This window comes from Eleginops maclovinus, chromosome 19 (assembly GCF_036324505.1).
Source record: "Eleginops maclovinus isolate JMC-PN-2008 ecotype Puerto Natales chromosome 19, JC_Emac_rtc_rv5, whole genome shotgun sequence".
Classification (NCBI taxonomy): Eukaryota; Metazoa; Chordata; class Actinopteri; order Perciformes; family Eleginopidae; genus Eleginops; species Eleginops maclovinus.
Genome location: NC_086367.1, coordinates 18,690,290 through 18,707,938, shown reverse-complemented (window position 1 = coordinate 18,707,938; position 17,649 = coordinate 18,690,290). Strand labels below are relative to the sequence as shown.

The window sequence follows — 17,649 nt, the reverse complement described above, 5'->3', positions numbered from 1 at the left end:
GACATTTTTACCACTTTGCTGAGCACACCACTTATGATCTCGACAGATGCAGAGAGATACATCAAGAAATAAAGAGAGTGAGAGATTAAGAGAGCGAGGGAGGAGTGGAAGGTGTGTGTGCTCGCTTGCGGTGTGTGTGTGTGTGTTATGTTTGAGGACTCTCTCAATCAACTTATCTTGATTGCGTATTTACATATCGTTTATAAAATCATATTTTGGCAAACAAAGACACATGCACAGGACACACACTCTCTACTCAATGTCACACAGAAACACACACTGCCTGATAACCTACAGATGTAGTAGTACTCGTGTCCAGGCCTGAACTCAAAGCCCAGGGAGAAGGGAGTGAAGAGCTGGAACTTCTCCGAGAAGCGCAGGGGCCCGTCAGGACCGCTGGGACGGTTGCACTCCCAGCGCTTGAAGCCACGCATCCTGTGCTGGCAGGAAGTGTAGCCCTCGTGGTTGACCATGAACAGGATGTAGCGCTCCATGCGCCCGTGGGACGGAGGGCCCTCGTAGTAAGGACAGTAGATGTCCAGATAGTCGTTAATGTTCACTGCCACCCTGTACTCTCCGTGCCAGAACCTGAAAAACACAGAGCAAACAATGAATAAAACGTCTTCATGAATATAAATAATCACAAATAGTCTCACACAGATTCAGTTTACAGGGTCGAGAAGGCTTCGGGAAAAGTTTACCGAGGTGTAATGAGATACCGTCAAGCTTATAAACCTACGTCTTTCCACAATACTCTGAATATTTACTGGCTATATTGGATTTCTGTATGATTGCACAGCATAAAGAAAACTGCCCTGAGTGTCCACTTAGTTCAGTCATGCTGTGTACGTAATTATATGAAATTTTATCCTCGCTGTGAGGACATTTATGTGCCTGTACATCTCCACAGGAAGACCCAAGGTCAAGTCAGCTCTGAAACAGCACCCTTTAGAGACTCCTAGCGTTGCTCAAGGACACATCAACAAATGCTTTCTAATAGAGGGTCATCAAACCACCTGAGTTATTACAAATTGCAGCGAAAACACACAAACCCGGAGGACGTTTTTCTTCGATTTAATAAACAAGAGGAAGATGAAAAAAATCAATAACAATCCCTCTGGTTACGCCATAAAACTTTGCATGGTAACCAATTTAATTTAAATAAAGCTTGCAGAGCTTTGCTTCATGGGAATTATTAGCATGTGAGGAATATTTTTTCGCACAGAGAGCCTTCTCCTCAGATACTCAAGAGAAGTGGGTCATGTGATGGTAGAGAGCACACATTATTATCCCTCAACCCCTAAAGCAGAGCATAGAGTCTGTGGTGAATGCCCACTTAGCTCCGTACACATCGGATCACCGAGGGTGGCATGATGAAAAGAAGTGGGTCAGAGGTTACTGGAGAAGAAATATTAGTATATGCACACATTGTCCACGGTATACATTGTGATAGATGTCCTTGTTATGTTCCTGCTTCTGGCACTTAGTGAAAGAGCTTGTTCTAATAATGCATGGAACATATGGAAACATAATATGGTGCTTGAACCCAGTTGGAGTCTCCCCAATCGCTTTCAGTCTGAAGGCAGTTAGATTAAAAACATATGGCTGCTTACATTATACAGGCTTTATTTATGTTTATGTTTTCATGCCAATGTTGCTCAAATTGGAACTACATATGTTTACAATTGTAAAGTCATTGGAGGGAAACAGTCCGTCTGAAGGATAAAGCTGCCGATATTCTGTATTTTTGTTCGTCAACAACCAACAATATGGAGTCCCTCTCTCTCGCTCGATACTCTATGGCTTCGACATTGTGGGTTTGGCTGCCTCATTTGTTATCTTGTATATAATGAATGATATTCTTGATATACATTTTCTTTGAAACTAATACATTTATATCTTAAAAAGCTAAACATTTTTTATTTTTTACAAGCAGCTAGGCACTGTAGTTTTTAATCAATCAGTTACTGTATAATGTAAATATAGCTTAATATTAACCGCGTTGTAACCTATTAGCAACATTTTACTAAAGCTCAACTTATATATCTTACATTTAATGACCGAATCAGATCAGAATCAGAAATCCTTTATCAGTCCCACAGCTGGGAAATGCATATTTGAATGAGATTTTTGATATAAATCTTCTTTGAAACTATTACATTTGTATCTTAAAAAGCTAAATATTTGTATTTCCAGGCAGGTAGGCATTGTAATTAGTTACTGTACATCCCACTTCAAGCTATCCACACAATACTCTTTCGTTATATCAATTTAACTGCTGGTTTTGTTACATTTTTTAGCTGGAGAGCTTAATATTAACCATGTGATGACCTATCAGCAATATTTTACTAAAGCTTAACTCATATTTTTTTCACATTTAATACTGAGTCAGGGCTTCAAATTGTAGTATTTGTCTAACCACAAGTCGTAGAGTACACAACAGTGTTTCATCTATAATTCCGTTTCCATATCAGCACCGTGCTGTGAAAGAATACAATACATCAGTGTTTTTTTTTAAATACTTCATATTTGGGATATTTTTTTTTACCTGCACTCCATGAATAATGTCCCAAGGGTTAGACTTGATAATCTTTTTTTTCGTTTTTGCATCTCTAACAACCCGCGCTCATTCAAAATTCAAGTTGCACTCTTCAGTAAGCCATCTAACATAAGGGCTGTTTAAAATTCATCAGCGTGACATCTCTCTGCGGGCATGTGCACACGCCTGCGTCGATACAGCACGCCTAAACTAGCGCTCATGATGAATAAAACAAATTTAATTTCAGATGTTTCACGTCGACAACACTTCTTAAATTCAGCTGCAGCACATTAGCACATCATGTTTCTTGAAGCTCGGTAAATTTGAGCAGCAGGAAAATGTCTTCGATCAAATGCCCGTAAACAGTTGTTGGGCAATCTTGACGTCTCGGGGGGCGCGCACACACACAGACTGAGCTTTTCAAACAAATTCATCATCTTCCCCCTCACCTTGGCAGTAATTGATTGCCTGGAATGAAGACATTTTGGTCTAAGCAGTTTTGGTTAGCGGGATATTTAGCTTTGGGACAAATTATCCCTCCAACGGCAGCCCTATCTCTGTCCCAGAGGGCAAATCAGGAAGTGAGTTAGATGTGAAATGAGCGCCTTCATGCTTCGGTGCCCTATCAGAGCGAGTTTTGCAGGTTCTAAAGGGATCCTTGAACAGATCATTTAGAGGCATTGATCCACTGGGGAGCTCCTCTCGGCTCTCTCTGCTCCCAATCAACTCTGATTAACAACTAAAGAGGGAAAGCAGCGAGAGAAACAGAGGGAGGGATGCACGGAATGAAAATAAAAAGGCTGAAATAAAAAGAAGAGAGCCGAGGAAACAGAGAGGAATAGATAGACGTGCAGAATGAGGACAAAAGCTATAAGAAAGGGGAGGGAGGGGGACGGAGAAGGATAACAAGACTGCATGAAATTAAAGTAAAACAAGACAGAGAGGAGAAAAGGGAAGAAAGAAAGAGCAGAAGAGGAGGAGGAGGAGACCAGCTGGAGGAAGAGCAGATGGAGTAGGAGTTTTTCAGGTTTTTTTTATTTCAATTTGTACCACTGTGCTTTTTCATCTGAGACAAATGTGCTCTGCTTATTGATTGTGCACTGATACATTTATGGATGACTACCAACTGAGTATAAGTTTGGGCATACGATGGAGTGTGTGTGTGTGTGTGTGTGTGTGGGTGTGTGTGTTTGGTAAAATCATAGCTTGGAAGGAAAAGTATGTCTCCATGAGTGAGGATGCTCAATTCAAGAAAGGGCTAATGTGCCAGGATACATTAGGTTTTATTAAGCCACTCAGCGCCCTGCACTGCTCCTGTGACACTGTCTGCATTACTAATATGCCAAAGCTGAGAGGAGACTGTGTGTGCAGGTGTGTGTGTGTGTGTGTGTGTGTGTGTGCAGGTGTGTGCCACAGCACTCTGAGCTGTTAAACAGTTCATGTCGGTGTGCAGCTATGTGTGGATGAGTGTGTGTGTGTGTGTGTGTGTGTGTGTCCCCGTTTCCCTCCTCTCAGGCTGCGTGTCATTTGGAATTAAACTCGTGAGCTGCATCGGCGAAAAAGACATGGGAATGCACTCACACTTACGGCATGTCTCTTCCTCATATAACTTGTGTGTGACGTGTGTGTGTGTGTGTGTGTGTGTGTGTGTGTGTGTGTGTGTGTGTGTGTGTGTGTGTGTGTGTGTGTGTGTGTGTGTGTGTGTGTGTGTGTGTGTGTGTGTGTGTGTGTGTGTGTTGTTATTGGAGGTATTGGTGTGTCTTTCTTTCATTTTACACCCTTTATTATTTAAGCGCTATCAAACCTATTAGAGACTTCATAATACTCTGGGATATGCATGAAGCTGCCATAAGACTAATAAAAAGTGACAATCAAAATGTGTGAGTGTTTGATTATGATGTTCATCGACGCCGCGTGAAATCCAACTATCTGCAAGAGTACATACCACAAAGGGGAAAAGATACTTTCTTTTCACGGGGATTGTCTAATTTTATGACACACACCCAAAAGAATCCCATCATAAAAACGTAACAGATGCCATGGTACAATGGAAGATGTGGAAATAGTTATTATCAGACTAAATGTACCACAAGTAAAAGTATTCACTGTGCAAAATGCCTCTTATAAATGTGTTGTACTTTAAAATATCACATTATTCTGTCTTTTATCAATGTACAATGGACAGTGCAAAATTCCAAAGTTCCACAAATCTTAAGAAACGGTGTACATACTTCTCATTTTCTGAGTGACTTGATTATTCTTTCTTTTCCATAACAAAATAGACTGTTTGTATTTCTGGCACATTGACAGTCATTATTATTTTCCCACACGCAAGTTCCAAAAGGAGGACACATCTATTAATTAAGTTCAAAGAGGACAGGAAGATACGTAATACTGCTTTCAAGCCCAGCAGAGTATTGACAAAAAAAAGGCATTATCCTAAAAAATGACCGTAAAACAGATTGCTGTTGAAGGGCACGGTGTTCGGTACACTGGCGTTCTGTTCTGCAGCTTGAAGTCATTTTTTAAAATTATGGTCGGTGTGTAAACCTGCTCAATATGATATGATGGTTTGCTTAGTCCCTAATCCCCTGATGTCTCTCAGATTCTCCTCACTTTTTCACTGCGATTGAATTGCGCGGTGAGGTTAGTCAGAGGCAGCCGAAAGGACTCGGCTTTTAGCTGCTGGATCTCAAATAGATGTAAAAAAACTCTCTTACTGAGGCTTGGAACGCAATCAGTGGAAAAAAAGTCTGAGTAAAATGGTTTTATGGTATTGTGAATGCAGGTCAGGCTGAGAAGAAAATAGAAACTGAGAAGTTTAAAAGTTGAAATGAGAGATTATTAGAAAAAAGAATGGAAGCTTAAGTCTTAGTGTATGTGTGTGTGTGTGTGTGTGTGTGTGTGTGTGTGTGTGTGTGTGTGTGTGTGTGTGTGTGTGTATGTACTGCAGATGTACAGTAAAAAGTGTGTGATGTGTGTGTGTGTGTATGTGTGTGTGTGTGTGTGTGTGTGTGTGTGTGTGTGTGTGTGTGTGTGTGTGTGTGTGTGTGTGTGTGTTTATGTACTTCAGATGTACAGTAAAAAGTGTGTGATGTGTGTGTGTGTGTGTGTGTATGTGTGTGTGTGTGTGTGTGTGTGTGTGTGTGTATGTGTGTGTGTGTGTGTGTGTGTTTATGTACTGCAGATGTACAGTAAAAAGTGTGTGGTGTGTGTGTGTGTGTGTGTGTGTGTATGTGTGTGTGTGTGTGTGTGTGTGTGTGTGTGTGTGTGTGTGTGTGTGTGTGTGTGTGTGTGTGTGTGTGTGTGTGTGTGTGTGTGTGTGTAGTGGACTCTTCTTAGTATTCTGGCAACTCTGAGTCATCAGCATCAACTCTCCGCATGGCTGTGATCAAAGCTGGTTGGAAAGCCTCGGATGTTTACCATACCTGCCTGCGTCCTAAACAGCAGGCCGGATCAACCGACACATCAAAGGACGCTCCGCTGTCTCTCACTCCTCACTATGTCACCCCTCGCTCCATTCAAGGGTTTTTTTATTTGTTTTTTTTCCTGCAGCTTTTTTTTGATCTCCCTCCATCACTCTGAGTGTGGAAAAAGTATGAAAAAACACTGCTCTAGGTGCGGGACGTCAGTCAACAAAAACTGCTTTTCAAACTCCATCGTGTTTTTGGATCAAAAGATGCTTCTTTAGGGAAGCTCAGAGAAGTGTATGGACGCAAGGCTTCGACCTCCAAGGTTTGGCAAGGTCGGCAAAACACCCTTGTAGAAAAACAACAACCTTATGACAGCTTTTCATTTTCCATGGTGTGCAGTTTTTTTTGCAATGCCCTATATGTGTGTTATTATTTGGATCAATTATTAAATGTACTCCTTCCTCCATTGTTTTACAAGTGTGTCCCTGCTCTGTTTGCTTTATTGCACAGAGACTGGCTCGAAATAACGACGACAGCATGACTTGCTTCAGCAGGTGCCCCAAAAACGACAGATGCTTATGTTCAAATGACAAAGTCTCGAGTGGCTGCAGTAATTAGAATGGATGGATGAGTCAACAAAACACTACTTTAACACAGGAGACAGCTGTTCCACGACCTCAGTCACTACCTACACATCACCACGTGTTTATTAGCATAAGCATGACAACGAAGCTCCCCTAGAGGAGATTTCGGCACATTCATTGTAGCGCAGACCAATTTGGGTATTCACTTTCCAGGATTTGCATGTATGGACGACAAAGAGCAGGTGGTGCAATTCCCATTCTGCGCAACTATGATGCTACATTCAATCAACTCTACTGGCAATACCATGCCAACTACAAACAGCAATGTTCCCACAAATGCAATTAAAAATCAACTTTCCAAATGTTTTACGAGGAAGGCACTCTGGACTTTTTAGCTGAATGCTAACAGAACCTGTGTTTATTTAGAAAAATCCTTCAAATTCTCCAGTAAATAACAAGCATACGCAGGCATTTGCATATCCTAGTGAAATCAACTTCTTATTCTCTTTGATAGCAGAGAAAAACATGTTGCTTATCACCCACATTTCTCCATGTTTAGAAGAAGGAGTCAAGAAGAGCAAGTGGAGGAATCAGCCGTGGATCGATTTCCATTTTTTATTCATCTGCAGAAGCTCGGAAACTTTTGTTGCTACCTTCAACCAGCAGGCAGAGTGGGTGATACTTTCTCCTAGCACTCCTGCCATATTAAATGTGCTAAATAAATCACCATCATCACTCTCTTATTGACAGTAATGGACATCCGGTCTGCTCTCTACCACACACCGACACAGCGAGATTGCACCATCATCACCGGCTAATTACGGTCCATTCCAGTCCCAGTTAAAGGGGAAATATGGAGTCTTTTGAATGGGAAATGTGGAATTGAGCATCTGAAATGTGCACAATTTCACCTCATTTGGATTTTTGGCAGGAAGAAACGCAGCCTCAGTCATGTTGCTCCCTCTGACTGCAGCGCTGATGTCTCCCCAATTAACTCCACATTACTCTCCGTTTCTATTCCTCCATCTTCATCTTCTCCTGTCTCTTCTCTGTCTCTTGCTCCTTTTTTTTTTGCTTTCCTTCCCTCAATCTTCATCTCTTCTCCTTTCAGATTAATTTATTCGCTCTGCTTTTTCTTCTTCCCTCACTTTCTCTCCAGGAGCATCTTTTGACATTGTTACTTTGTTTTATTCTCAATCTTCATGACTCTAATTCTCTCTTCAATTTTCTCTCCCGTATTCTCTCCTCTGTCTTAACTTTCTCCCCGCAAAATCGAGCATTTTCACTTCTCCCCCTACTTGCCTCCTACTGCTTTCTGCTTTTTCTTTTTGAATCTTAAAATTGATTCACACACACACACACGCACAGTCGCACACACACGCACACGCACACGCACACACACACACACACACACACACACACACACACACACACACACACACTTCTCTTGCTAAGACTCTTTAGCTGCTTTTCTCTCAGCATGAGATGTTGCTTTCTCATGCTGTCGTCTCTGCCTGCGCCTCCCGCTGCACTGCTGCTGAAGCTTTCTTAGGTATATGGGGCAAAGAAAATACTTCACTTCCCCCCTACACAAACACATTCTAAGAAACACAACTGCACATATACAGTATGTACATAAATATAGAAAAGCAGGGCTCATTTATATAAATATAAATACTTTACACAGTCATACAGAACATACAGTACACAGTGGGATTGGTGTACAAGGAAGTACTGGTATTCATAATCAAGGCTGTTTGATTATGCAAATTAGCTCTTGATCCTCACTTACTACGTAAGCACATGCACACAAACACTGACAACAACAAATATAACCAAACAAAACAGACGAATATGATACTGTACATCACACACTGCAGCAACCGTCACACACTCACATTCCCAAGCTCGAGTTTTGTTTTGTTTCGAGTTCCACATCTGTCACTCTGAATGATGTTACCCGTGGATCAGCGTGGTGACATTCAGCACTTCTGAAAGGTTATTATGTATTTCTTCAAGACGGGCAACACGGACCCCCTGGGGATTCACCGCCGCCTGTGCCAATCCCTGGCAAATTCACACACACATACACTGTCACACACAAACATGCGCCCCATCATACATGCAGACAACCCGACACCCACGGCACTGAATTAACATAACAAAACCTGTCAGGGAAAAAATCTCCAGAAGCCCCGGAAGGGTTATTGTCACCTTGCTGATGTGGTAGCAAAAACAAAAAAGTGAAGAGAGAAGAGACCTGAAGCCAGACAGACACGGCGACAAAGCCCCTGATGGATGGACAAGCAGGATGAGTGAGTCAGACCGACGAGGGGAGAGCTCGGGCACACACTGCGAGGCTGACAGGCTGACAGACAGAGTGCATGATATGCCTGTATCACTCTCCCTGTTTTCTGAGGGGGGTTTTTCGCCATGATGCAGCACCAGGTTTGGCCGCGTAAACAGCGGTAGGGCAGTATCGGTATGGACAAGTTTGGCCCGCAGCTCAATGCGAAGGCGTCGACGGCCGGTGCCCGAGCACACCAATAGGAATCTCTCAACACCGAGGCAAGAAGGGATTGGTGTCAGCGCCCTGCAGGAATGTCACGTATCCGCAGTGTCAATGTTTAAAGAAGAGAGGAGAACTTCACTGATTTATTTTTCATTCCTACCAATACTCATGTATTCTTTAGCTAGATATGATGCAGTTTTTATGACTTTTTTTTCTCTGTACTGCAGATTGGGACACGATTGGATGTCGATCAAAATGACCAACAATATGCAGCTCCGGAAATAATTAAGAGACCACTCCAAATGTTTCTGAAATCTTTACCTGTATGGCAGCCATTCCAGTGTTGGTTGAACTCACATTAAAAATACAAATGAATCATTTAACTCAAAGACATGTCTATAAATAATAAAATAAGAGAAAATGATAATGCTGAAGTGGTCTCTCAATTTTTTTGGGGCTGTATTTATTTCCACAAAACATCCAACATTTGGCAAGGAAACCAACTTTCCAAAACCCAGCACTACACTATATTATATTCATGATATCTCAGCCTCACGCTCTGCACCAAGACTGCTCAGGTTTAGCTGTAAAAAGTCTAGGTACAAGAGAAAGAGCATAATGCTCAAATCCACTGTTTAAGTTATTCATCAATTCGTTTTTAGACATTTTGATTCATCCACTTTATTCCACAGTTAATAAGATATACCTAGATACAAATAATGCAACGTAATGCAATAAATCCTACTTTCATCGTGGTTATAATGCTCTTTTATCTTTAAACAATATTAATAACTATTTTGTAGGAAGTTATTTTCAGTGATGTTGCACTATACCTGTTATTTAGGCTCCCATACTTGATATAAATGGGGTGCACAAACAGAAAATGCAAACTTGCAAAGTTGCTAAAGTAAATGTTGACATAGTTAACTGAATGGGTTTTCAGAGACTCATTTGTATGCCTTTATTTGATAGTGACAGTAGAGAGAGAGAGGAAATGGGCCAGTGTGGTGTGCACCCTCACCACTCGGCTATCAGGGTCACCCGGTTATCGGGTTCATACTCTTTGATTGACAATCTGACTGACAGATTGATTGTCGGAGTGACAACACGATTATATAACTCCCTGAATCAGCCAGCTAAAAGGCCTGAAGGCTGGTTGACTGACTGCCTTATTAACTGATCACCTCACTAGCAGACTGGGCGAACAATAAATGGCCGACAATCTGACTGACTGACTGACTGACTGACTGACTGACTGACTGGCTGACTGGCTGGATACTAATCTCTCACATGAACAAGTGTGTCAAACCCACCGGCTGACTGACTGACTGACTTATTAACTGTATGCCTCGCTCCGGCTCGAGGATCTTCATCAAATATGGACGGGTTGATCCAGATTGACGAGGTGAACTAATCCATGTAGTTTGGGTCAAAGCGTTTGAGCCTCTGTTGGTTGGAAGTCGCAGAGGGCAGAGGGAGCAAACAGTTGGGAAAGCTGGTGTATAGATTGCTTTGCAGCATCTCTAATGAGTAATTAAACACTTGAATGGAGTCCAATTAAGATACACACTGTGTTTGCAGGCACGCACACACACACACACACACACACACACACACACACATATGCATATTGCATATTGCATGCATCTTAGCACAAGTAAACATCAGCATGTAAACAAAAATCAAAGACACACAGGGAAACATGCACGCTGAGGCTAATAGTCACACTCCTACGAGTAATTCAAAAATAAAAGCACACACCCACACCCACAGGTCTCGCCACATTAGCAGGAGCCTTATGTGCTGGATGTTGCGCATGGTTCTGGATGGAGTGAAGGTCAATGCCGTCTGACTCTAAAAGCGAGCGCCCCCCCCCCCCCCCTCCATGTGTTTCATTTGGTCTTTCTCTTCTCCCTGTGATTGTGTCTCCATCTTGATCTGCAACTCTTTCTCTCTCCAATGTTCTGTCTGTTTCTCTTTGTGTCAATCTGTCTTTCTGTCACTCAGCTTCAAATTCAATCTCGGGGCCAATTCGAAGGTGGAAAAGCCAAAAGAACCAACAAACAGATTCTGAACTGAGATTATCCTCACAAGAAAGACCACAGCAGAAGTTTGTAGGTCCAACAATTTGAAATGACCTTTGTGGACGCTAGCCTGAACTCTAAAGACCAGGCATGTGACTCCCAGGAGCCATCAGAGGAAGTAACTTTGAAGTTGTTTAAGCCAGGGTATGCTTAAAACCAAACAGTGTGTGTGACGGTGTCATGGGCCACAACCAAAATCTAATAAACTACATCAGCTACCCGATATCATGTTAGGCTCGCATGAAAAATGACACCCATAACTTCATCATTTTAGATCTCTAGACCAATGTATAATGAGACAAGGCAACACCAAGCCATGTTTTACTACATACCAAATGTGCTGTTTTCAAGGGAATAAAAAAACACATGTTTAATCATTTCGAATGGACGTGAAGATGGCCGTCTAGGTGCTACAGACATCCACCGATCAGTTAAATAAAAGACAAAGAAACACATTTCAGGATAAATAATAGTTCCAGCGTTACGTCCATGTTTTATTTCCATCATTTGGGGAACTGTCTCCTACTTTGCTGCTTATAAAACATGAGTAAATGTCTTTGTTGCTGCTGCTGCTGCTGCTGTCTCTCTCCGTCTTTTCATATTCCTGTCTCCCACTCACCACATCTTCAATCCCACTGTGCCCAAACCCTCTTTTCTCATCTTCTTCCCTGCCACTGATCTCCCAAAATTCCTACCCCCCCCCCACCACCCCAACCCTCTTTTCTGCTTTCTCTTTCAAAAAATGTCTCCTCTGCAAACCTTCATATCTCCAACTAAAGTCTTAACCAGAAGATGTATTCTTAAGGCTTGTACCACATCTTGGGGAGATAATGAACGCTTTTTGCAGATGCTCTTTGTAGAACCACGCTCAAATAGTTGGCATAGACCCTCAACAGCATGTGCAACACTTCAAATCAGCACAGCTCACACACACCGCTCTCTCCGTTGTCTTGGAGTTGAGTTTTCTGTAAATCACAGAATATGTAACACTGCTCTGTTAATTACATGTCCTGTGACCTCTTTTGAGAACAGCACAATTCCCAAAAGGGAGAAATGTAGCGTTAAAAACATTTAGATGCACCATTTTTCCGTGCAAGAGTGATTACCCAGGGTTCTCCTCTGTGCACAGCCAGGCAAATCAGTGCATTTCAAACTGTATTTACATGAAGCAGTGAGGTCACTTTTAATAGCCGAACAAAACAACAGGAGGCATGACTTTGAACTGAAACCCACGTTAGCTTTCAAGCTAATATGTAAGGGATAATGTGTCTGCTTGGAGTTGGGCTCCCTGATAGCCTGTTGGGTGTTCTTTCCCTATAATCACCGCCTCGCTGCACATTATCCCGCTTATTACACGGAGAGATACTAAACAAACTAACGGCTCGACTCCCAATATTAATTGAAGTTATTTTAATGACTCAAAAATGGTCGTATTTCTTCCGCTAAAAAAAGAAAAGCACCAACGGCTGGAACTGCGACGACAACAACAACAACAACAATAATAACTTTACGGCAGCACTGATCGAGGTTTTATGTAACTGTTCAAGTCTGTTCACAGTTTCTGGTCCACTAACATGTCCTTAAACACTGCAGAGCCCGGACCGTGTCCTGTTAGTGTTTACTTCCTGTCTGTCTTCTGGTGATTTATCTGAGCTCCTTTCTCTTTCTTGAACCCAACAACGGTCAATAAATCCTTGAGAGCGGTCTGTACTACTGGATTAACGTGTCACATGTTCTGAATTGACCAATAAGAATCGAGTATTCAACTGAATCACGTAATAACTCCTAATTAACTAACTAATTGCTAATTGGTTGTATTAACTGCTTGAAAACATGTCTGCAAATGGCAAAATCTTCTGGTTTAGAGGCTAAATACAGTGGTCCTTATTCTGCTGACAAACATTCAGTGCATTTACACAAACCAGCTCAAGTGTATGCATTTTGCAAGGAGGAACAGAGGGACCTGATTTCCCAAGCTAGGTTTCTCACAGTGATTTCTTAGGCTAATCCACTTTTTACATATATTATGCATGTGCATGACAAAGATTTTACAGAGGTGGGGGGGGAGTATCTAGCTGAACAGCTGGAACAAAGAAGCGATCATTATGCGTAGCAATGAATCTATGTATTCAAAATAATGTAATCCAAAGTCAAACTAAGACTCACACAAAAGTGGAAGTCTAAATAAATTGGTTTCCACAGCTGGACATTTGCCTATTTCTGCGTTTTGGGGGGAAATCATTCGCCCGCATACTAACCTCCTGCATGTATATGGAAATGTACATTCACCAGGTTATTCCATTGCATGTAGCATTTCTTCAATGTAACCTTATGGCTCTGAATTACTTGCTTCTTGTGTACACATAAACCTACTGATTGTCCCTCCTTCCCTGCCAGATCAGCTGTCAATCAAGGCTTTAGCGTCATAGTGTTTGTACTATAGGATATAAAACAAAGAAAGAAACGAAATAGAAATAAAATCATGCATAACACTAACCCTAACCAGAATACCCCCCAAAAAATACCAACAATGAAAACATATATACTGTATTTGTGACTTCAAAGTCATTATTGGCCACTAAAGAACCACTGCTATGACTATCAACCCCAAAATACGGCTTTTTTTGGTGTGCAGTTTCACTTTCTTTCTCTCATCATCTCTATGTTAAGTCTCCCCCCTTCCACCTCCTGCCTCCACCAGCCCTTTTCTCCCTCTCTCTCTCCCTCTGATCATCTTCTTCCACGGTACTCTTCTCCCCAAATTTCCTTCTCTACCCTCTCATTCTCTGCCCTCTCTCTCTCCCTTTCCATCTGGTGTCTCTCTATGAGCATTAATCAGAGTGCTCAAGCACCATGACCAAAACAACTCCACAGAGACTCGCTGCTCTCTCTCTCTCTCTCCCTCTCTCTCTCTCTCTCTCTTCCTCAGTCTTGCTCTCTTTTTCCCCCCTGAAATAGTCACAGATAGCCCCCAGCCCCCACCCACCACACACACACACACACACACACACACACACACACACACACACACACACACACACACACACACACACACACACACACACACACACACACACACACACACACACACACACACACACACACACACACACACACACACACACACACACACACACACACACAGCCATAAACATTAGTCAATCTTGGTTATGATTTCAACCTGGCCTGAAGCTACTTCGGGGTTGATTGTAGGAGTCTTTCATCTATCTTAAAACTTGCCGCTTGAGAGCTGATTTTCACTACGAGGGGACAAATGGTGCAAAGATGTCCTGCAGTAATGTTGTTTTCGGGGTCCGATTCATCACTGGCGAGTCAAAGCAAATCACTAACTGAGTCATGTGCTTTATCAAACGAACACTCAATCTTTTTTGCACTGGCAGCAGGCACGGCCGTGATGGAGGCTGCAGCTGATTCTGCTATTAAAATTCACAGTTGGGAACACATCTGGCTGCTGTGAATCCTTGACATTCAGAAATGGTAATACTCAACAGCTCATGGCTTGTTGATGAGGACATTGCCATTTTGGATGACTTGGCTGCGATCAATATAGTAGAGCATAATGAAGGGGATAACCACCATCACATGTATAAACTATGTTATATTGACATGCTTTACAGGACACATGAAGGGAAGTCTCAGATTTGTTTCTTAATGATAGCTGAAATATGTCCAGGACTTTCACTGAGCTAATGTCAGAATATATATCCCATTAAAACTCACACTGCTCAGTTTTAAGGAATATTAAGTTGCAGCGGTTGGACTTTTTTTTTTACATGCCACCCACGTTAATCTCTGTTGAAAAAATCTGCCAGGTGATGCCAGCAAGAGGTATGGGGGCAATTACTTTGCATACTTCACACAGAGTCGAAGACACAGTTGGAAAGCTGTCACCATCTGTCATCTAAATGTTGCTAAATGTTAGATTTGTTTACCATTTTAACTGTTGTGTTTGGAGGTCTTTCCAAAGTCAAAGCGTTTATATTCCTGGGTGGTGAATTTATGAAGACTGACGGTAAATGTTAGACACAAGCCAGCAGAGCAAATTGTTTTTAGTCCAGTTTTATTGTCTTGGGTTTGTCGGGGAAATTTAAGATGTTTACCAGCTTTATGGTTTGGCGCTTTACAAAATGAATTCTCATTTGCAGTGGCAACCACCAAGGCAAAAGTGAATAAAGGAGCATATTTCAAAATCCTATGGTATTATGACTTATAGATTGTATATTCTGTTTTAAGTCTTTGCTTAATTGAGAGATATCTCAGCCTATCACACTCTGCTACAACCGGGCCCCACTGTGTTGCCAAATTAGTTTTATCTGGCGCCAAACAGATGACAGCATTGCTGGGAGTAGTTAATCAGACTCCAGGGCCCGTGTTTATTAAACTGCTGATTGCTGTAAATCAGTACCTAAGTGAACGATAACAGTGAAAATTCTTCACATTTACTTTTAATTTCTACTCATAAACTCAAGAAAAAATAGTAAAGCGTAAATCTGTGATGCACACATGTAATCTCTTCCATCAGTAGCAGACGTTCCTCTTCTTTATATTATATAGTAAGGTTTTTTATCTATGTGATCACATGAGGACTACTACTCGGGTATTCCTTCATGTCACAATTAGGGTAAAAAACTTCATAAAAGTCTCTTATTCTTCAGACTCAAAGTAGAACTTATTTAATCCTAAAATGGCTCTTGTAAGTATTCATGAGAGTATTTCTTAAAAGTTTAATAAACATGGTCCCAGGCTTCCACAGTTCCCAGAGGAACCTACAAGGGACGTTACAGAGGCTACATTTAAAGTGTTTTACGGCCTAATGGATTTAAAGCCAGCGCTGACCTATGAGTCAGAGTCTGAGTCACAGTGAGCCTGGCTCTCTCTTCATAAAAGCTCAATTAAACTCCTAATCCAGGTGACCAATATGGGTTTGAATAATGCATGCTAATTATAACCCCCCCCCCCCCCCCATCAGCCACACAGAATTCTAAAAATGCTCTTTTTTCTTTTATTAGAAATTACTCGGATTAGATAATTGGATGCATAATGGCACTCCACAAATGTACCACAATTATGCTAAAATGCCACAAATAGGCAGCTGTTTTTAAAAGCCTTTGTCTGTACGGGGCTATGAGGCAGGTGAAGGGTAAGTGATGAAATCACTCCATGGCAAATTATATTTGTATTGGGAAATAGGTTGTGCTTCAACAACAGCATTCTCAATGGATTGCAAAACTCCAGAATGTGTGATGTGAGCCAAATAAACAAGTGAAAAGTGAGGATTTTGTCTTCCTTGACTTTGAGATGAGCTACCTTTTTCTTGGGAATATACCAATTATATTCACTAAGCTGCCTTGGTCTATTTCAAGCAGAGATGCTTTGAGTTAAATCAAAACAGTTTGACTCGACGGTACGACAGTAAGATGTCATAATGGCAGGATTTGATGTTTTATCTCTGCTATTTTATCCCAGATCAGATAGCGCTGCAGCAGGTTACTGTCTGGTGGATGTAGGCTGGGAAAAGCGATATGGCCGAGCAAGGGTTAAGGCTTTAAGAGGATGGTGTGTGTTCAGTCTTCTTTTCATTGTAAAGAGAGAGAGAGCGAGAGCTTTCTTTCCCTTTCAAATGGGAACACAGCTTTTCTCCACCGGTGGCCAAACCTTGACCCTCAAACCGATCTAGAAATAGGCATTCGCTAAGGGAGGAAAAGAAAGAAACACACTCACACACATAAAGCCTCCAGCCTTTCCTTTCACCAAACACACACACACACACACACACACACACACACACACACACACACACACACACACACACACACGAAGCATGGTTTTCCACTTTTTCACTCTGGGGAAGTGAACTCATATTGTCGACTGGTGAGTAAAACACAGCAGAATACAAACACACACACACACACACACACACACACACACACACACACACACACACACACACACACACACACACACACACACACACACACACACACACACACACACACACACACACACACACACACACACACACACACACACACACACACACACACACACACACACACACACACACACACACACACCCAGTAGACACAGACCCAGACTGTTGTCTTTTCCTTTTTTTTTTTAAATGTGTCCCAGGAGATTGCTTCAGGGGGGGGGGGCAAAGATTTCCAAAAGAGATTACAGTTGTTTGTGTAGAAATGCTTACATTACTGTCTTTAATTCACCAGTTGACTGTTGGTCGATACTGTATATTGTTATGATTATCAGATAAGAGCATCAAAATATAGAAACAAATACAAAAAAATAAGTGAACTGTTTTGAGTGTTGCCATGCTGTAAAATCAATCTACCGTACATGAAGTGAAAACCGAGGATCAAGATTATTTTCAAACCCTCTCAGTAAATGTCATCCGATGCTCCTTGTTGACGCTGAGCATTGGGTAAATAAAATATTAACAAGTGATATTTCCGTATGTCACAGACTTTAAGGCTCAGCTACA

The 17,649-nt window shown here is 41.8% G+C and overlaps 1 protein-coding gene across 1 annotated transcript in view; it reads right to left on the bottom strand.

Moving 5' to 3' along the window:
- efna2a (ephrin-A2a) overlaps positions 1 to 17,649 on the bottom strand; it is a 71,034-nt gene that overhangs the window by 8,350 nt on the left and 45,035 nt on the right. The window contains exon 2 of the mRNA XM_063908207.1: positions 296 to 588. Within this exon, the coding sequence (XP_063764277.1) occupies positions 296 to 588 (293 nt within the window). The remainder of the gene's footprint in view (positions 1 to 295; positions 589 to 17,649) is intronic.